A 17493-nucleotide genomic window follows, 5' to 3' on the forward strand; every position below is an offset into this window, starting at 1 on the left:
AAGTGAAAGGAAAGTCCAATGCTGCAAAGAAAAATACTGCATAGGAACCTGGAATGTAAGATCTATGAACCTTGGGAAGCTGGAGGTGGTCAAACAGGAGATGGCAAGAATAAACATCGACATCCTGGGCATCTGTGAACTAAAACGGACAGGAATGGGCGAATTCAGCTCAGATGATTATCATATCTACTATTGTGGGCAAGAATCCCGTAGAAGGAATGGAGTAGCCTTCATAGTCAACAAAAGAGTGGGAAAAGCTGTAATGGGATACAATCTCAAAAATGATAGAACGATGTCAATACGAATCCAAGGCAGACCTTTCAACATCACAATAATCCAAGTTTATGCACCAACCACCAGTGCTGAGGAGACTGAAATTGAACAATTTTATGAAGATTTACAACACCTTCTAGAACTGACACCAAAGAAAGATGTTCTTCTCATTCTAGGGGACTGGAATGCTAAAGTAGGGAGCCAAGAGATAAAAGGAACAACAGGGAAGTTTGACCTTGGAGTTCAGAACGAAGCAGGACAAAGGCTAATACAGTGGTCCTCGCATAGCGAGGTTAATCCGTTCCGGATTAACCTTTGCTATAGCGAAACATCGCTAAACAGAATAAAAAAAGCCATAGAAACGCATTGAACTTTGTTCAATGCGTTCCTATGGCTTGAAAACTCACCGTTAAGCGATGTTTCTCCATAGCGCCGCCATTTTCGCGCCCTCGGTAAGCGAGGGCAGGGCGCGAAAATGCGGCGCGGACCTTCCGGCGGCCATTTTGGAACCGCCGATCAGCTGTTCTCCCCCGCTTCGTTGTGCGAAAATCGCTAAGCGAATCGCTTAGCGATCATCGCACAGCGAAAAATCGCCATAGGGGCCATCGCTGAGCGAATGCTCCAGCGATGGCCCAGAGTGCCTCGTTAAGCGATTTCATCGCTCAGCGAGGCACTCGTTAAGCGAGGCACCACTGTAGAGTTTTGTCAAGAGAACAAGCTGGTCATCACAAACACTCTTTTCCAACAACACAAGAGGCGACTCTACACATGGAAATCACCATATGGGCAATATCGAAATCAGATTGATTATATTCTCTGCAGCCAAAGATGGAGAAGCTCTATACAGTCAGCAAAAACAAGACATGGAGCTGATCATCAGCTTCTCATAGCAAAATTCAAGCTTAAAATGAAGAGAGTAGAAAAAACAAGACCTGGAGCTACTCAGGTATAATCTAAACCAAATCCCTTATGAATACACAGTGGAAGTAAAGAACAGATTTAAGGAACTAGATTTGGTGGACAGAGTGCCTGAAGAACTTTGGATAGAGGCTCGTAACATTGTCCAGGAGGCAGCAACAAAAACCATCCCAAAGAAAAGGCAAGAAAGCAAAGTGGCTGTCCAACGAGGCCTTAGAAATAGCAGAGGAGAAGGGAAACAAAATGCAAGGGAGATAGGAAAAGCTACAGAAAATTGAATGCAGACTTCCAAAGAATAGAAAGGAGAGACAAGAGAGCCTTTTAAATGAACAATGCAAAGAAATAGAAGAAAATAACAGAAAAGGAAAAACCAGAGATCTGTTCAGGAAAATTGGAGATATTAGAGGAATATTTTGTGCAAAGATGAACATGATAAAGGACAAAAATGGGAGGGACCTAACAGAAGCAGAAGACATCAACAAGAGGTGGCAAGAATACACAGAGGAATTATATCAGAAAGATTTGGATATCCCGGACAACCCAGACAATATAGTTCCTGACCTTGAGCCAGACATCCTGGAGAGTGAAGTCAAGTGGGCCTTAGAAAGCCTGGCTAACAACAAGACCAGTGGAGGTGATGACATTCCAGTTGAATTATTTAAAATCTTGAAAGATGATGCTGTTAAGGTGCTACATTCAATATGCCAGCAAGTTTGGAAAATTCAACAGTGGCCAGAGGATTGGAAAAGATCAGTCTACATCCCAATCCCAAAGAAGGGCAGTGCCAAAGAATGCTCCAACTACCGTACAATTGCACTCATTTCACACGCTAGCAAGGTTATGCTCAAAATCATACAAGGTAGGCTTCAGCAGTATTTGGACCGAGAACTCCCAGAAATACAAGCTGGATTTCGAAGGGGCAGAGGAACTTGAGACCAAATTGCTAACATGCGCTGGATTATGGAGAAAGCCAGAGAATTCCAGAAAAATATTTACTTCTGCTTCATTGACTATGCAAAAGCCTTTGACTGTGTGGACCACAGCAAACCATGGCAAGTCCTTAAAGAAATGGGAGTGCCTGACCACCTTATCCGTCTCCTTAGAAACCTATATGTGGGACAGGAAGCAACAGTTAGAACGGGACATGGAACAACTGATTGGTTCAAAATTGGGAAAGGAGTACGACAAGGCTGTATATTGTCCCCCGGCTTATTTAACCTATATGCAGAATACATAATGCGGAAAGCTGGACTGGAGGAATCCCAAACTAGAATTAAGATTGCTGGAAAAAATATTAACAACCTCCGATATGCAGATGATACCACTCTGATGGCAGAAAGTGAGGAGGAATTAAAGAACCTTGTAATGAGGGTGAAAGAGGAGAGTGCAAAAAAAAACACGGTCTGAAGCTCAACATCAAAAAGACTAAGATCATGGCCACTGGTCCCATCACCTCCTGGGAAACTGAAGGGAAAGATATGGAGGCAGTGACAGACTTTACTTTCTTGGGCTCCATGATCACTGCAGATGGAGACAGGAGCCACAAAATTAAAAGACACCTGCTTCTTGGGAGGAAAGCGATGACAAACCTTGACAGCATCTTAAAAAGCAAAGACATCACCTTGCCAACAAAAGTCCAAATAGTCAAAGCTATGGTTTTTCCTGTAGTGATGTACGGAAGTGAGAGCTGGACCATAAAGAAAGCAGACCGCCAAAGAACTGATGCCTTTGAACTGTGGTGCTGGAGGAGGCTCTTGAGAATCCCCTGGACTGCAAGGAGAACAAACCTATCAATTCTAAAGGAAATCAACCCTGAGTGTTCACTGGAAGGACAGATCCTGAAGCTGAGGCTCCAATACTTTGGCCATCTCATGAGAAGAGAAGACTCCCTGGAAAAGACCTTGATGTTAGGAAAGTGTGAAGGCAAGAGGAGAAGGGAACGACAGAGGATGAGATGGCTGGACAGTATCTGCGAAACAACGGACATGAAATTGACACAACTACGGGAGGCAGTGGAAGATAGGAGGGCCTGGCGTGCTCTGGTCCATGGGGTCATGAAGAGTCAGGCACGACTAAACGACGACAAAATATAGTGGAGATAGCATCTAACACCAGTAAAATTAAATACTATAGACTCTAACATTCTAAGAAATGCACTGTACCTGGTTATGTGTAAACAATTCAAAGGAGTGTTCCTGCACTCGCTGTGAAAAGAGTCAAAGCTCTTTTCGCACCTTAAAGGCTAACGTACTGTATTTTATTTAACATAAAGTGTGCTGGCAGCTGGTGGCTTGCAGACCACAGAAGCTTATGCCAAAGAACACTTGTTAATCTTTAAGATGCCACCAGACTCTTTGTTCTAGTTAACTCTATACATAAATCCATTTCATTACCTGGGCCCAGGAGGACGCCAGTCATCCACGTATGTCCCAAACTTCATTGGCTTTCCCAAAATCGGTGGATATGTGCTGCTGTATGAAAAAGCAAACATGAGCTCTGCATTAGATTGTTAAATAATCATGTCACACCCCGCAAGAATAATCTCCAGTTGCCAAAATAATGTATTTTATTACAATGAACAGCCTGGCTTCATAACATTTATGTTCTTATTACTGTGTCCGAGAAAACAATGCTTCTGTCTATCAAATCTGAGCAAACTGAACTTGCTAAAGCTAGAAAAGGAGCACATAATGTGAGGAAGACATCTCCAAAGGCAGGAATCTTATTACCAGACATTATTTGGACCACCCATTCCCTTGCACAAAGGTTTAGCTCCGTTAAATGATGCCGGTAACAAGCCATACTACTGTTTGGTCCAAGTTCTTAGCCATTCCATAACGTTAATTAAAATCTTAAAACTGATCTTAGAATTGCTAGGAAAAGACTCTGGAAGCATAATGGGACTTTTCTTTTCAAGCACACTGGAAAGGGCCACTTTCTTTCCACAACCTATTAGACTAGACCAGGGGTGTCCAACCTTTCACCTTCCCTGGGCCACATTAAAAGATGAAAATTTGGTTTGGGCCGCACATAAATTTGGTTTGAGCCACATGGGGAGGCAGCCCTAGCCATCCTCCGCAGCCCCGCTCTAAGCGCGCTTACCGGCAGCTGCGATCTCAGACAGCAGAGGCTGCCAGCTTCAACTCTGGCAGCTTTATGGGGCTGGGAGGGGGTCCACCTATTGATGGAGATGGCGCAATGCAATCACGCAGCCCCCCTCTCCCCTCCCCTCCCACTCCTTCCTTCCCTCTCTCCCCCCTACCGTTGTGACGTGCCCCGGCCGCATTCTGGCCGCAAGCGCCGGCACGGTAACTTGAAACTTTGGAATTTCTTTAAAAAATAAAAAATTGCATTGGGCCACATTACAAGCCGACCTGGGCTGCATGCAGCCCAGGGGCCGCGGGTTGGACAAGCCTGGACTAGATGGTTCCACAATCACTGAATATTGGCAATGTCAGATAAGGCTGATGGGAGCTTGAATTCAACAACATCTGGAGGACCTTGATCCATGTTTTAAAAAACAAAGGGGGCTGCTTAATTCCATCATAACTGTAGAAGGAACCATACCTTCCAAAATGGCAAGAATGGGCAGTATGGTCCTGTATATACTCCTGAACTACAACTCCCATCAGTCCTTATCACTGGTTTACACAGCTACAGAGATATGCACTCCTGCTCTACTGAGCTTTTCATAATTCTTAACAGCAATCCGACAGAGCAGATGCAACCAGTTTATATAACAAAATGGGCAAAGAGTGAAGCACACACATGATACCGTCTGCATTCACAAGCTGCACAAATAAAGCCTCTATAAGAAAAAGACATAGTCATATGCTTTGGCTGCATTACTTGGATTCAGTTTTAACTGTAGCGTTTATGTCAGAGTGGATCTGAGCAATTTTATATAAAAAAATATTGTACCACAGTAGCAGGACTCTTATCTAAACATACCTTTCTGATGGTTGGAAATGACACATAAGCTGGTCATATGCATTAAATTCTTTTGATGGGTCTGAGCAACAGTATTGGTCGTTGCAGTTTCCACAGCAGAACACCTCACAAGTTGTATCCAAATATATTCGTCCATTGGTATACTTGTATGTTTTACAGTTCTCACATAAACCTGCAAAAGAAGGAAGTCATTGCACCACATACATTACATCTCAAACTCTCAGTATATTATTTCCCACCAACCTCACTTATCTGCATCTTTTCTCATCCCATCTTGGAATCATTATCTGCTTTTATGCACAACTACATTGTATGACTGCTGCATAATTATACCTTTGTATAAAATGCATATTATACCTTTGTATAAAATGCATATCTTTTAAGAGATGGGATGATCTTTTGAAAACCATTTAGTAAAACACAGTGAGGGTTGATATCAACTGGAAGTATTTACTTTCCATTTGTTTCAGTGCAGTACTATTATGTTACCGATTTTATTTGACAGAAATAATCAATCGGGAACTACTGTCATTTCCTTGAATGCATTTTTAAAATAGCTGCTATTTGTCTTTCAATAGCTATCATAATTTCCTGACCTGAATTCCTGCATGTATTGTTCACCGAATATTTTCCTCTGGGCCTTTGATTTCTTAACTAGAGAAGTGACACCTAATTTATTGCTATACTCTTTGCCAAAGAAAAGGTCAAGTGATATATTTCTTGACTTTTTTCTGCCAGTATATACGTCAGCAATGCCTTTTATCTGATGGAGCCATCAGAGTCAGGGACAAAACAACTGCATGCCACCTATAAGGCAGGAGATCAGTGAGCACATTTCTTAACCAAAAAAAGAAAACAAAATAATCTCCCCAACCCTTTAAAAGTTTTCATGAAGTTTCAAAGCAGTGGTGCCAGCGATAGTGGTAACTCTCCCCGCACTCCACATACCATTACTCCCTGGTTGCTACCAGAAGAGGGGCAGAGAACATTTTAATGATTTGGGGTTTTGATCCAGACTTGCTATTGCACAAACTGAGCCCCTCATTCTGCTTAAGCACCAGTACAGGCTCTTAATGTAATGAGTATAGGAAATGCTCACTGATTTTCCCTTAGCCCTGAGTCCTGAAGCACTACTTCACATTCCAGTCCAGAATATTTTGGGGGGCTGGTAAGGGGAAACCACATTTCAATCAATTTGTTCTATACTATCTTTCTGACAATGAGTTCAAGCCCAGAGTTCTTATGATGTTCTGTCTTGAAGAGGCACTGATTTCTCCCTCAATTTTCCCACTAGCTGGACCACACGCTCCTGAGGCTGTCACAAGAACCACTCTGCCACCTTTTAATATCTTTTAACAGCTAAACCCTTAGATACCAGTTGTGACAGGCAACCTCGCTCGCTCGGTGTCAGGAAAGAGAAGCTGATTGGCAGGGGTTGAGCCAATCAAAACTCCCCAAGTGGGTTCAAGGGGAGAAAAAAGGAGTCTGGGAAGGAGAGAGTTAAGTGGAGAGAAAGTTAACAGAGAGAGCAGGAGGAAGGCTGAGGCATAGTTTGTCAGCACAGTAGTGTGGGTTTCCAAAAGAGAATTGTCTGTCATAGTTATATCGTTAAGAAAGAACTTGTTATAGTTAGAAGGTTAGTTCTGTAAGATACAAGAAACTGCATGACTACGAATTGTGCCACATAACGATTACACTTCATAAAATAAAATACATTATTGTTTGTTTTAAATTTGAATCACTTTGCGTCTTATGTTTTGGACTTAAGTACAGATCATGCAGGATCGGGGCAAGCCTGACCCAGGAATGGCCTGGTTTTTGCAAGTCTCGGTCCCTGGCCTGTGCAGCAGCTGCTGGGCCACTCATGAGGCTCCCCTGGAAACATGGAGGGAAGGCCTATTGAAGGAGTGGTTTTGCCTCCCAGACCTTGCCTCAGCAACAAAGGTCTTTGGTGGAGCTTTTTGCTGCTTTTGAGCTCCAGAGACCCGTGTTCAAATATTCCTGCATCTGTTCCTGCCTTAGCGCCTGCTCTTACCTCCTGCACCTCGGCGCCTTGTTCTGGCTCCGTGTTCCCAGCCTTGTGCTCCTGCCTCTGGGCTTTGGACTTGGTACTCTGCGTAGTGGACTGGGTCCTGGTGCCCTTGCTCCTGGTAAGGGGATGCCTGGGATATCTTGGACTGTGATGGCCCAGCAAAGGGACCAGAGCGTTGGAAAAGTGATTAGCCAGTTGGGCTGGTCACATATTTTGGTGGCAGTGATATGAAGCTGGAAGATGAACCCCTCAGTATCTAGTAGAGGGTTTGTTTTGTTTTAAAAGCCAGGAGAGGTTTGAGAAAAATCGAAAGTAGAAGATTTAGAGACCAGGTAGAGGAGCAGGATCAAAGAATTTGGGGAAGATTTTGGAGCACTTGAAGTGGTCTCAGGCAGATCCTAGGTGGATCTGTAGACTTGATGGCTAGAAATTTTAACTCTGGTAGAGTTAGGAATCATTTCAGAAAGGTCAGTTGCCCTCTCGGCTAATACGATTCTCTGAGGTATAATTTTAAAGCAAATGGTAGGAGAATCAGTGGAACGTTGGGGGAAGATCAAGTTAATTAAGCAGTATTCTCCTGAGGTAAACCTTCTGGGTAACATAAGGAGATAGATATTCCCTAGATAGTAAAAGGAAGATAACATTGAATCTTTCCCCACAAGCTTTATGAGGACTTGTGCTGAATTTCATATTAAGGATGGAGACAGAACATGATACCTTAGATCACAAATCAATGGTGGACTAAGCAGAAATTTATAGGGAGATGAGAATGGAAACAGCTCAGGATAACAAACTGTTTAAAACCGGAGCAAAAAAAAAAAAAGATTTGGTCTATCAGCTTTGGTCTCGTATTCTCCTTCACGGATTGCTGCCTTGTTGTGGTGAAGGGTATTGAGTAATTCAGAGAAGCTATGGGCTAAGCCATGCAGGGACACCCAATATGGACAGGTCACAGTGGAGAGTTCTGACTGAACGTGATCCACCTGGAGCAGGCAGTGGCAAGCCACTCCAGGATCTTTGCCATGAAAACTCCATGGACAGAAACAAAAGGCTAAAAGATATGAAGCTGGAAGATGAACCCCTCAGGATGGAAGGCATCCAACATGCTACTGAGGAAGAGCAGAGGACAAGTACAAGTAGCTCCAGAGCTAATGAAGTGGTTGGGCCAAAGCTGAAAGGATGCTCAGCTGCGGACGCACCTGGAAGTGAAAGGAAAGTCCAATGCTGCAAAGAAAAATACTGCATAGGAACCTGGAATGTAAGATCTATGAGCCTTGGGAAGCTGGAGGTGGTCAAATGGCAAGAATAAACATTGACATCATGAACTAAAATGGATGGGAATTGGCAAATTCAATTCAGACGATTATCATCTCAACTATTGTGGGCACGAATCCCATAGAAGAAATAGTCAACAAAAGAGTGGGAAAAGCTGTACTGGGAAACAATCTCAAAAATGATAGAATGATTTCAATATAAATCCAAGCCAGACCTTTCAACATCACAGTCATCCAAGTTTATGCACCAACCATTGATGCTGAAGAGGCTGAAATTGACCAGTTCTATGAAGACTTACAACTAGAACTGACACCAAAGAAAGATGTTCTTGTAATTATAGGGGACTGGAATGCTAAAGTAGGGAGTCAAGAGATAAAAGGAACAACAGGGAAGTTTGGCCTTGGAGTTCAAAATTAAGCAGGGCAAAGGCTAATAGAGTTTTGTCAAGAGAACAAGCTGGTCATCACAAACACTCTTTTCCAGCAACACAAGAGGCGACTCTACACATGGACATCACCAGATGGGCAATACCAAAATCAGATTGATTATGCTTCCTGCATAATGACAAACCTTGACAGCATCTTAAAAAGCAGAGACATCACCTTGCCAACAAAAGTCCGAATAGTCAAAGCTATGGTTTTTCCTGTAGTGTTGTATGGAAGTGAGAGCTGGACCATAAAGAAAGCTGACTGCCGAAGAATTGATGCTTTGAATTGTGGTGCTGGAGGAGACTCTTGAGAGTTCCCTGGACTGCAAAGAGAACAAACCTATCTATTCTAAAGGAAATCAACCCCGAGTGCTCATTGGAAGGACAGATCCTGAAGCTGAGGCTCCAGTACTTTGGCCATCTCATGAGAAGAGAAGACTCCTTGGAAAAGACTTTGATGTTGGGAAAGTGTGAAGGCAAGAGGAGAAGGGGACGACCGAGGATGAGATGGTTGGACAGTGTCATCGAAGCAACCAACATGAATCTGACACAACTCTGGGAGGCGGTGGAAGATAGGAGGGCCTGGCGTGCTCTGGTCCATGGGGTCACGAAGAGTCGGACACGACTAAACGACTGAACACACACTTGCTCCCTGCAGCCAAAGATGGAGAATCTCTATACAGTCAGCAAAAACAAGACCTGGAACTGATTGTGGTTCTGATCATCAGCTTCTTATAGCAAAATTCAAGCTTAAACTGAAGGAAGTAGGAAAAACCACTGGGCTAGTCAGGTATAATGTAAACCAAATCCCTTATGAGTACCCAGTGGAAGTGAAGAACAGATTTAAGGAACTATATTTGGTGGACAGAGTGCCTGAAGAACTTTGGATAGAGGCTCGTAACATTGTACTGGAGGCAGCAACAAAATCCATCCCGAAGAAAAGGAAATGCAAGAAAGCAAAGTGGCTGTCCAACGAGGCCTTATAAACAGCAGAGAAGAGAAGGGAAACAAAATGCAAGGGAGATAGGGAAAGTTACAGAAAATTGAATGCAGACTTCCAAAGAATAGTAAGGAGAGACAAGAGGGCCTTCTTAAATGAACAGTGCAAAGATATAGAGGAAAATAAAAGAAAGGGAAAAACCAGAGATTTGTTCAAGAAAATTGGAGATATTAAAGGAACCTTTTGTGCAAAGATGGACATGATAAAGGCCAAAAATGGTAGGGACCTAACAGAAGCAGAAGACATCAAGAAGAGGTGGCAAGAATACCAGAAAGAGGAATTATACCAGAAAGATCTGGATGTCCCAGACAACCCAGATAGTGTGGCTGCTGACCTTAAGCCGGACATCCTGGAGAGTGAAGTCAAGTGGGCCTTAGAAAGCCTGGCTAACAACAAGGCCAGTGGAGATGATGGCATTCCAGTTGAACTATTTAAAATTTTAAAAGATGACGCTGTTAAGGTGCTACATTCAATATGCCAGCAAGTTTGGAAAACCCATGTGGTTTTTTTGGAGCAAAAATTAATATAAGACCCTGTCTTATTTTTGGGGAAACAGGGTAGCAAAATGTTTCAACCTAATAAGTACAGTTGCCATGATTCAACTTCCATATGCATATAGATATGTTATATAGATATAAAACAATTTTATTAAACAAGGAAAAATGTAAAGATGGAAAATGTAACACGATGTAATCCAAATGTAACTTAATTAAAGAGAAAACGTGTAATAAGTCATGTAATGTGAATCCTTAATTGTAAAATGTGAGCAAGTATAAGTTAACATGTTAACATTTATTTTGTAGTTTAATAAGATAGGTGAAATGTGGGATAGAATTATAAAAGACAAGTATATAAAAAGTGCAGTGTATGTATTGTTGGAAGGTTTGCAATATGTACATCATATAATGTTATAATGCTATTATTTTGGTTTCCTTTCCTGAAGATAAGAGAACTGTATTAAGTTCTCCACCCCAGCAAAATAAAGGTGGGGGAGGTAGTGCCCCTAAGAAATACATTAAATTCCAAGAATAAGTATCCTCAAAATCTCCTCCCAGGTATTTTGCAATTACTGGCCCAGCCAGAGTCTCTTTCACTCCAAGCTGGTATTCCAGATAATTCAGGTGTTGTGTAAAAGAGTTATAAAACTCTTTGTTCCTAGCGGGAAAGCACAGCTGCATATGACATTGGTGTATTTCCTTTTGTTAGCAGTCTAGGCTCCCTGTTCTTAGTTCCATATAAAACAAATAATGAGGATAAACTGCTTCAAACAATTAATATGACTTGTTATTTAGATACTATAGGTAATAGCTATGAACCGAAAGGTAGCTGATTGGATGTTAGCAATAGGGGTAAAACAATAGTAAGATCTAAATGTATTTGTTAATAGTTTAAAATTCAAAACAATATGATACAGATCCATAGCTTTCCTTGCACTCAAACTCTGACTACTGTAGATGGAATTCTCTTCATAAACTCTAGCATAGATTACTAATTCCCTTCAGCTCTCTGCTCTAACTTTCTTATGTCTCTTCCTAGAGTAGGGTGTGGCTACACTGGAGAGCCAAATTGAAATGATCCAGCTTTCCTGTGATTTGATTCACAACTTGTATTACATATGAAATCGCAAACAGGGTTCACACAGGGGGTGCAAACTGATTTGAGAGTTCACTATTCATACTGGTTGCAAGGCAAGTCACATTCCAGCCCAAAGCTCCCCCCTCCCAGGTCCCTTGTGGACTGAAAATGTTGCCGCCACAGGAAAACGTTTATTCCACAGGGACACCTGCAAAGCGCAGTGAGACTTTGCCTGAGGATCAGGGTGAAATAGCTGAAACTCCAACTGGAAATCCTCCAGGTGAGAGTAGGATTCTTATATATTCAGCCAGGAAAGAGGCACAGGAGGGATTTGTGGATGTGTTGGTTGTATGCTGGGTGGGTGGGGAGAAGAGTTTCAAGCGTCCCCTCACCTGATTCAGGAGGACTCGAGGGGAGGAACGTCAGCATGAATACTGTACACCAGTCATTGTTTGCACTCAAGCTAGGTAGACCTTCCCTGGCTGTTAGCCAAATATCCTCTCTAGGAATCCTCCCCACTCAAACTTCACACCACAAAATTTCTGAAAAACTATTCTATAGATGTGGAAAAAAAATGTGGAAAAGATACTTCACAGTCTCAGAATATAGATCATCAAAAGTTTGAACAGTAATTTTACAAAATACATCGTGATCCACAACTCAGAATGATTTCATCCGGAATCACCCCATTCCTACCACTCATCCACTGCTCCCTTCCCTTACTTTCAAGGAATTACTGATCTCTGATGACATCTAATTTGAAGCTAGTTTGAATCAAAATTCTAATCAACCTTATACATTATGTAGACCAGGGGTGTCCAACCTTTCACCTTTCCTGGGCCACATTAGAAGATGAAAATTTGGTTTGGGCCGCATGGGGGGCAGCCCTAGCCGTCCTCCGCAGCCTCGCTCCAAGCACGCTTACTGGCAGCTGTGATCTCAGACAGCAGAGGCTGCCAGCTTCGACTCTGGCAGCTTTATGGGGCTGGGAGGGGGTCCACCTATTGACGGGGACGGCGCAATGCAGTCATGCAGCCCCCCTGTCCCCTCCCCTCCCACTCCTTCCTTCCCTCTCTCCCCCTCTACTGTTGTGACATGCCCCGGCCATATTCCGGCCGCAAGCGCCAGTAGTGTAACTTGAAACTTTGGAATTTCTTTAAAAATAAAAAATTGCACTGGGCCGCATTACGAGCTGACCTGGGCCGCATGCGGCCCTCGGGCCACAGGTTGGACAAGCCTGATGTAGACAGTAAAAATTAGTTAAAATTCACTCATATCTGCAGAATTTGACCATGCAGTTGCCCTCTTAGACAGTCATATCTCAACCCTCATCAGACCTCCAGACGACAACATTCCAATCACACTAACCAATCACCATTCATTCAGCTGTTCAACTGCAAATCACACCTAGGACCATCCACAAAGCAGGCATCAAAACTGTGTATACACAAACCTGATATACAGTATAGAACCTACATAACCTAAAACGTAACAGTCCTCAAATGGGCAGAATTACCAGACTCCTTACAATAAAACTGTAAGGTGGATTAAGCAGAGAGAGGTTGATCAGTTCAAGGATGCCCAGCAAGTTTTGTGGCTCAGTGGCAACCAAGCTCTGCATCTTCCAAGGCCCAGCCCAACAGTCTCCATAAGTTTAGTTTTTAATTAACTCAGTTGATTTCTAAACTTGAAGAAGAAAAGCTGTTGCTTTCACCCCCAATTTATAACCTAATCTGTGCGCATCTGACAAACATTGTCACATTTGATTTGGTCTTCAAAGGTTGTCCCTATAACAGGCCTGTACCACCTAGCATCTCAGAACCATAACAACACTTTTAAAATATTATTTTATTTATTAAGCGAAAGACACAAGACATTTACTACAATTACATTAAATGAATAATAAAGGAAAAATAAAATTAAAAAAACTAAAGAAAAAAACATAAAATTATATACTCTATTCATTGCTTCCTTCATCCTCTGAGACAGATTTTCTATTCACATATCAAATGTTATAATTAATTACTTTTTTATTTTTAGTTATTATATTATTGCCTGGTTTCTCTCCAGAAACACAATAAATAGCATAAACATAAAATAGATCACAAATAAAATCTTAAAAAATAAATCACACATATACACAAATACAAGAACAATCATTATTTAATTGGAATAAAACACCCAGAAGCCTTCATCACTAGTTGTGTTTGTCAAGATTTTCTTGGACTACAACTCCAAGAACATCTGGGAAACCAAGGTTGGGAACACTGTTCTAGAGCAATAAGAATTACAATGAAGGGAAACTTGACTTTGTAAGTCACCCAAAGTTTCTGAACTATACCTGAAATTAGAGAATCCTGGCTCAGTTTGTGGTTGATACTAAAGCAATTGTAAAGATAAAGGTAAAGGTTCCCCTTGACAATTTTTGTCCAGTCGTGTTCGACTCTAGGGGGCAGTGCTCATCCCCGTTTCCAAGCCATAGAGCCAGCGTTTTGTCCAAAGACAATCTTCTGTGGTCACATGGCCAGTGCGACTTAGACACGGAACGCTGTTACCTTCCCACTGAAGTGGTCCCTATTTATCTACTTGCATTTGCATGCTTTCGAACTGCTAGGTTGGCGGGAGCTCATTCCGTTGTGTGGATTCAATCTTACGACTGCTTGGTCTTCTGACTATGCAGCACAGGCTTCTGCGGTTTAGCCCGCAGCGCCACCACGTATTATTTATTATATGCTCTTTTTAGGTTGCAACCTACGTGTATTTGTGAGGCGTACATTACAATGGACTCAGTGAACATTCTTCTGAGTAAGCAAAACCAATTGTTGTTGTTGTTCAGTCATTAAGTCATGTCCAGCTCTTCATGACCCCATGGACCAGAGCATGCCAGGCCCTCCTGTCTTCCACTGCTTCCGGGAGTTGGGTCAAATTCATGTTGGTAGCTTCTATGACACTGTCCAACCATCTTGTCCTCTCTCGTCCCCATCTCCTCTTGCCGTCACACTTGCCCAACATCAGGGCCTTTTCCAAAGAATTTCTCTTCTTGTGAGATGGCCAAAGTATTGTAGCCTCAGTTTCAGAATCTGTCCTTCCAGTGAGCACTCAGGGTTGATTTCCTTCAGAACTGATAGGTTTGTTGTCCTTGCAGTCAAGGGGATTCTCAAGAGTCTCCTCCAGCACCACAATTCAAAAGCATCAATTCTTCAGAGGTCAGCTTTCTTTATGGTCCAGCTCTCACTTCCATACATCACTACTGGAAAAACCATAGCTTTGACTATGCGGACCTTTGTCGGCAAGGTGATGTCCCTGCTTTTTAAGATGCTGTCTAGGTTTGTAATTGCTTTCCTTCTGAGAAGTAGGCATCTCTTAATTTCGTGGCTGCTGTCTCCATCTGCAGTGATCATGGAGCCCAAGAAAGTAAAATCTGCCACTGCCTCCATATCTTCCTCTTCTATTTGCCAAAAGGTGATGGGGCCAGTGGCCACAACCTTAGTTTTTTTTTTATGTTGAGCTTCAGACCATTTTTGCGCTCTCGTCTTTCACCCTTATCAAGAGGTTCCTTAATTCCTCCTCACTTTCTGCCATCAGCATTAGACTTTCAGATTTCAAACCAATTAGACTTTCAGATTTAGCAGTCTTCCCATCTTTGGTTTATCAAATGATTTTGTATTAACTGTGTGAGCTGCTTTGAACAACAGCTGAAGTAGGATCTAAACAGTTTACAATTTTGATTTGAAACACTGTATTGTTTCCTTTTTTAAGGTAACACAATAGGTGTATGTACTACATAGGCATCTGTCCACTACTTCTAATAATGTGTGTGGCCTTTAGACACGCCTGTTACATACAGCACTGATGTTACCTGTCTGTCATGGGTTTGGAGGGAAAGTTCCATCCTATGGGGAGTGGAAGGCGGGACATCAGGAGGAGGGGCTGTACTGTATATATATGTGATGCGTGTGTGGAGAAGTTAGCAGACTCTGGGAGAAGAAGCAGCAGCTGGGAAGAAGAAGCTGGTGTGGGAGTCTGTGTGTCAGACAGGGTACTACTGTGTGTCAGAGTACCAACCTGATAGGTTCAGGTGTCTGTTGGTTAGCCAGAACTGATAGGTTCAGGGTCTGTGCTTCAAGTTAAGGGTTCTGTGTGAACCAAACTGTATGCATGTATGAATGAGAATAAGCCACGTTACTTTATCTTATTCACCTGATCATTTTATTTTCCCTGTGTGTTGTATTTAAATAAACCTTATTCTTTTATTTGTTAAAAACCCATCCCTGGTCTGTGTGACTTCTTATAGGGAATGGTTGGTGGCAGCTTAGTTAACGTGTGGCAGATCCCAGTAGGTCTGGGTTTGTCACATTGATTGGTGTCCAGCGTGTGGGATACGACTGGTCCAGTTGTCCAGCGGTCCAGCAAAGCCTTGGCAAGTGTGCCCAGAGCAAGGGGGGTCTAGTCAGGGACAATCTGAGGCGCGTAGGTAATCTTCTAGGTGTACCTCACGGGGAGGTGCGCTAGTGGAAGAACGTGCCAACTGGGGAGACTAGATTAGAGTGCTCTGAGGCAGCCTGTTTTGGCGGGAAAAAAGCTGAGGCAAAACTGTATAGTAACAGTGATCTAGCCTGCCTGCTGAGAGGCCTAGCAGAGGGGGGTAGACTCTGGCTTGCAACAGTTGCAAGTTAGTGCTGAAGGAACAGCAGCAAGCTCTAGAGGGCTGGTTCTGAGGCAAAAAAAAAAAAAAAGTGGTCGTTTTATTTTGAGGCTTGACTTTTTAAAGCAGCCTGTTCTGAGGGGGGATTATGCCCTTGACTCGAAGCCAAATGGCAGAAATGGGTGAAGTGAAAGACCCCCAGGTTGACCAAGGTTCTGAGGATGAATTTGGCTCAGTGCAGGGTGACAGCACAGGAGAGCAGAACCCAGAACTCAGAAAATTGCTCATAGCCCAACAGTATGAACTGAGGGTGAGGGAAATGGAGGAAAGGGAAAGAGAGAAACAGAGACATTTCGAACTAGAGAGAGAGAGAATTGCTCTGGAAAAAGAAAGGATGGCGTTTGAATTAAAAAAATTGGAACTGATGAACCAGAACAATAATAACAATAGGGATTCTGAGGGAGGCCAATTGTCTAAGGCTGACCTGAAGAAATTCCCTGTGTACCACAAGGGAGATTGTCCTGAGGTGTTCTTTTCCCTAGTGGAAAGAGCGTTTGTGGACTTCTCAGTGAGGGAAACTGAGAAGATGACCATCATGCGATCTTTAATCAGTGGTAGCCTGGCTGAGGTCTATGCCGAGATGCCTGAGGAACTGATGAAAGATTTTGCAGAGTTTAAAAAACTGGTGTTTGCAAGACATGGGATAAATGCGGAACAGTTGAGACAAAGATTTAGGTCAATCACCAAAAAGCCAGAGCAGACTTTTACCCAAGTGGGGGCCCAATTGGTGAGGCTGCTTGAGAAATGGCTATCTCAGGAGGGGACAGAGACCTACGAGCAGCTTAAAGATTTGATAGCACTGGAACAGTTCTATTCAGTCCTGCATGGGGAACTGAAATTCCAGGTGAGGGAAAGGAAACCAAAATCTGTGGTAGAAGCCGCCGAGATTGCAGATTTTATTTCCCAAATAAGAAAGCCCTTGGGTGAGGGGAAATCTGTAGGTAAACCCAAAGAAACCTACAGCAAGTACTCTCAGGGACCAGGGAAAAACCAGCAAGGGGGAGGGGCCCATGGTGAAGGGAAGCCCTCAGACATGAAACCAAGACCTCAGGTTTTGGAGGGAAAACCAAAACAAGATGAGAAAGACTCAAAATACACCAGAAAATGTTATTTCTGTCAGGGAAAGGGCCATCTAATCTCAGAGTGTGAGAAATTAAAGCAGCTAAAAGGAATTGTGCCTCAGGATTCTAGTGGAACCAAGCCAAAAGCTGTGTTCTGTGTCCAGAGAGAGCAAGGCTCATTGTCACTGAGGGAGCCTGTTGCCATGGCTGCTCAGTCTGGAACGGCTGCATCTGCTGATCAGGCTGAGGAAGGTGGTCCTCTTGTGGAGGTCAAGC

General features: G+C 43.0%; 1 protein-coding gene across 1 annotated transcript in view; it reads right to left on the minus strand.

Annotated features, from left to right (window-relative positions):
* SHISA5 (shisa family member 5) overlaps window positions 1-17493 on the minus strand; it is a 57444-nt gene that overhangs the window by 26048 nt on the left and 13903 nt on the right. The window contains exons 2-3 of the mRNA XM_020796666.3: window positions 5143-5314; window positions 3585-3662 (exon numbers count right to left, since the gene is read on the minus strand). Of these exons, the coding sequence (XP_020652325.3) occupies window positions 3585-3662; window positions 5143-5314 (250 nt within the window). The remainder of the gene's footprint in view (window positions 1-3584; window positions 3663-5142; window positions 5315-17493) is intronic.

This window comes from Pogona vitticeps, chromosome 2 (genome assembly GCF_051106095.1).
Source record: "Pogona vitticeps strain Pit_001003342236 chromosome 2, PviZW2.1, whole genome shotgun sequence".
Classification (NCBI taxonomy): domain Eukaryota; kingdom Metazoa; phylum Chordata; class Lepidosauria; order Squamata; family Agamidae; genus Pogona; species Pogona vitticeps.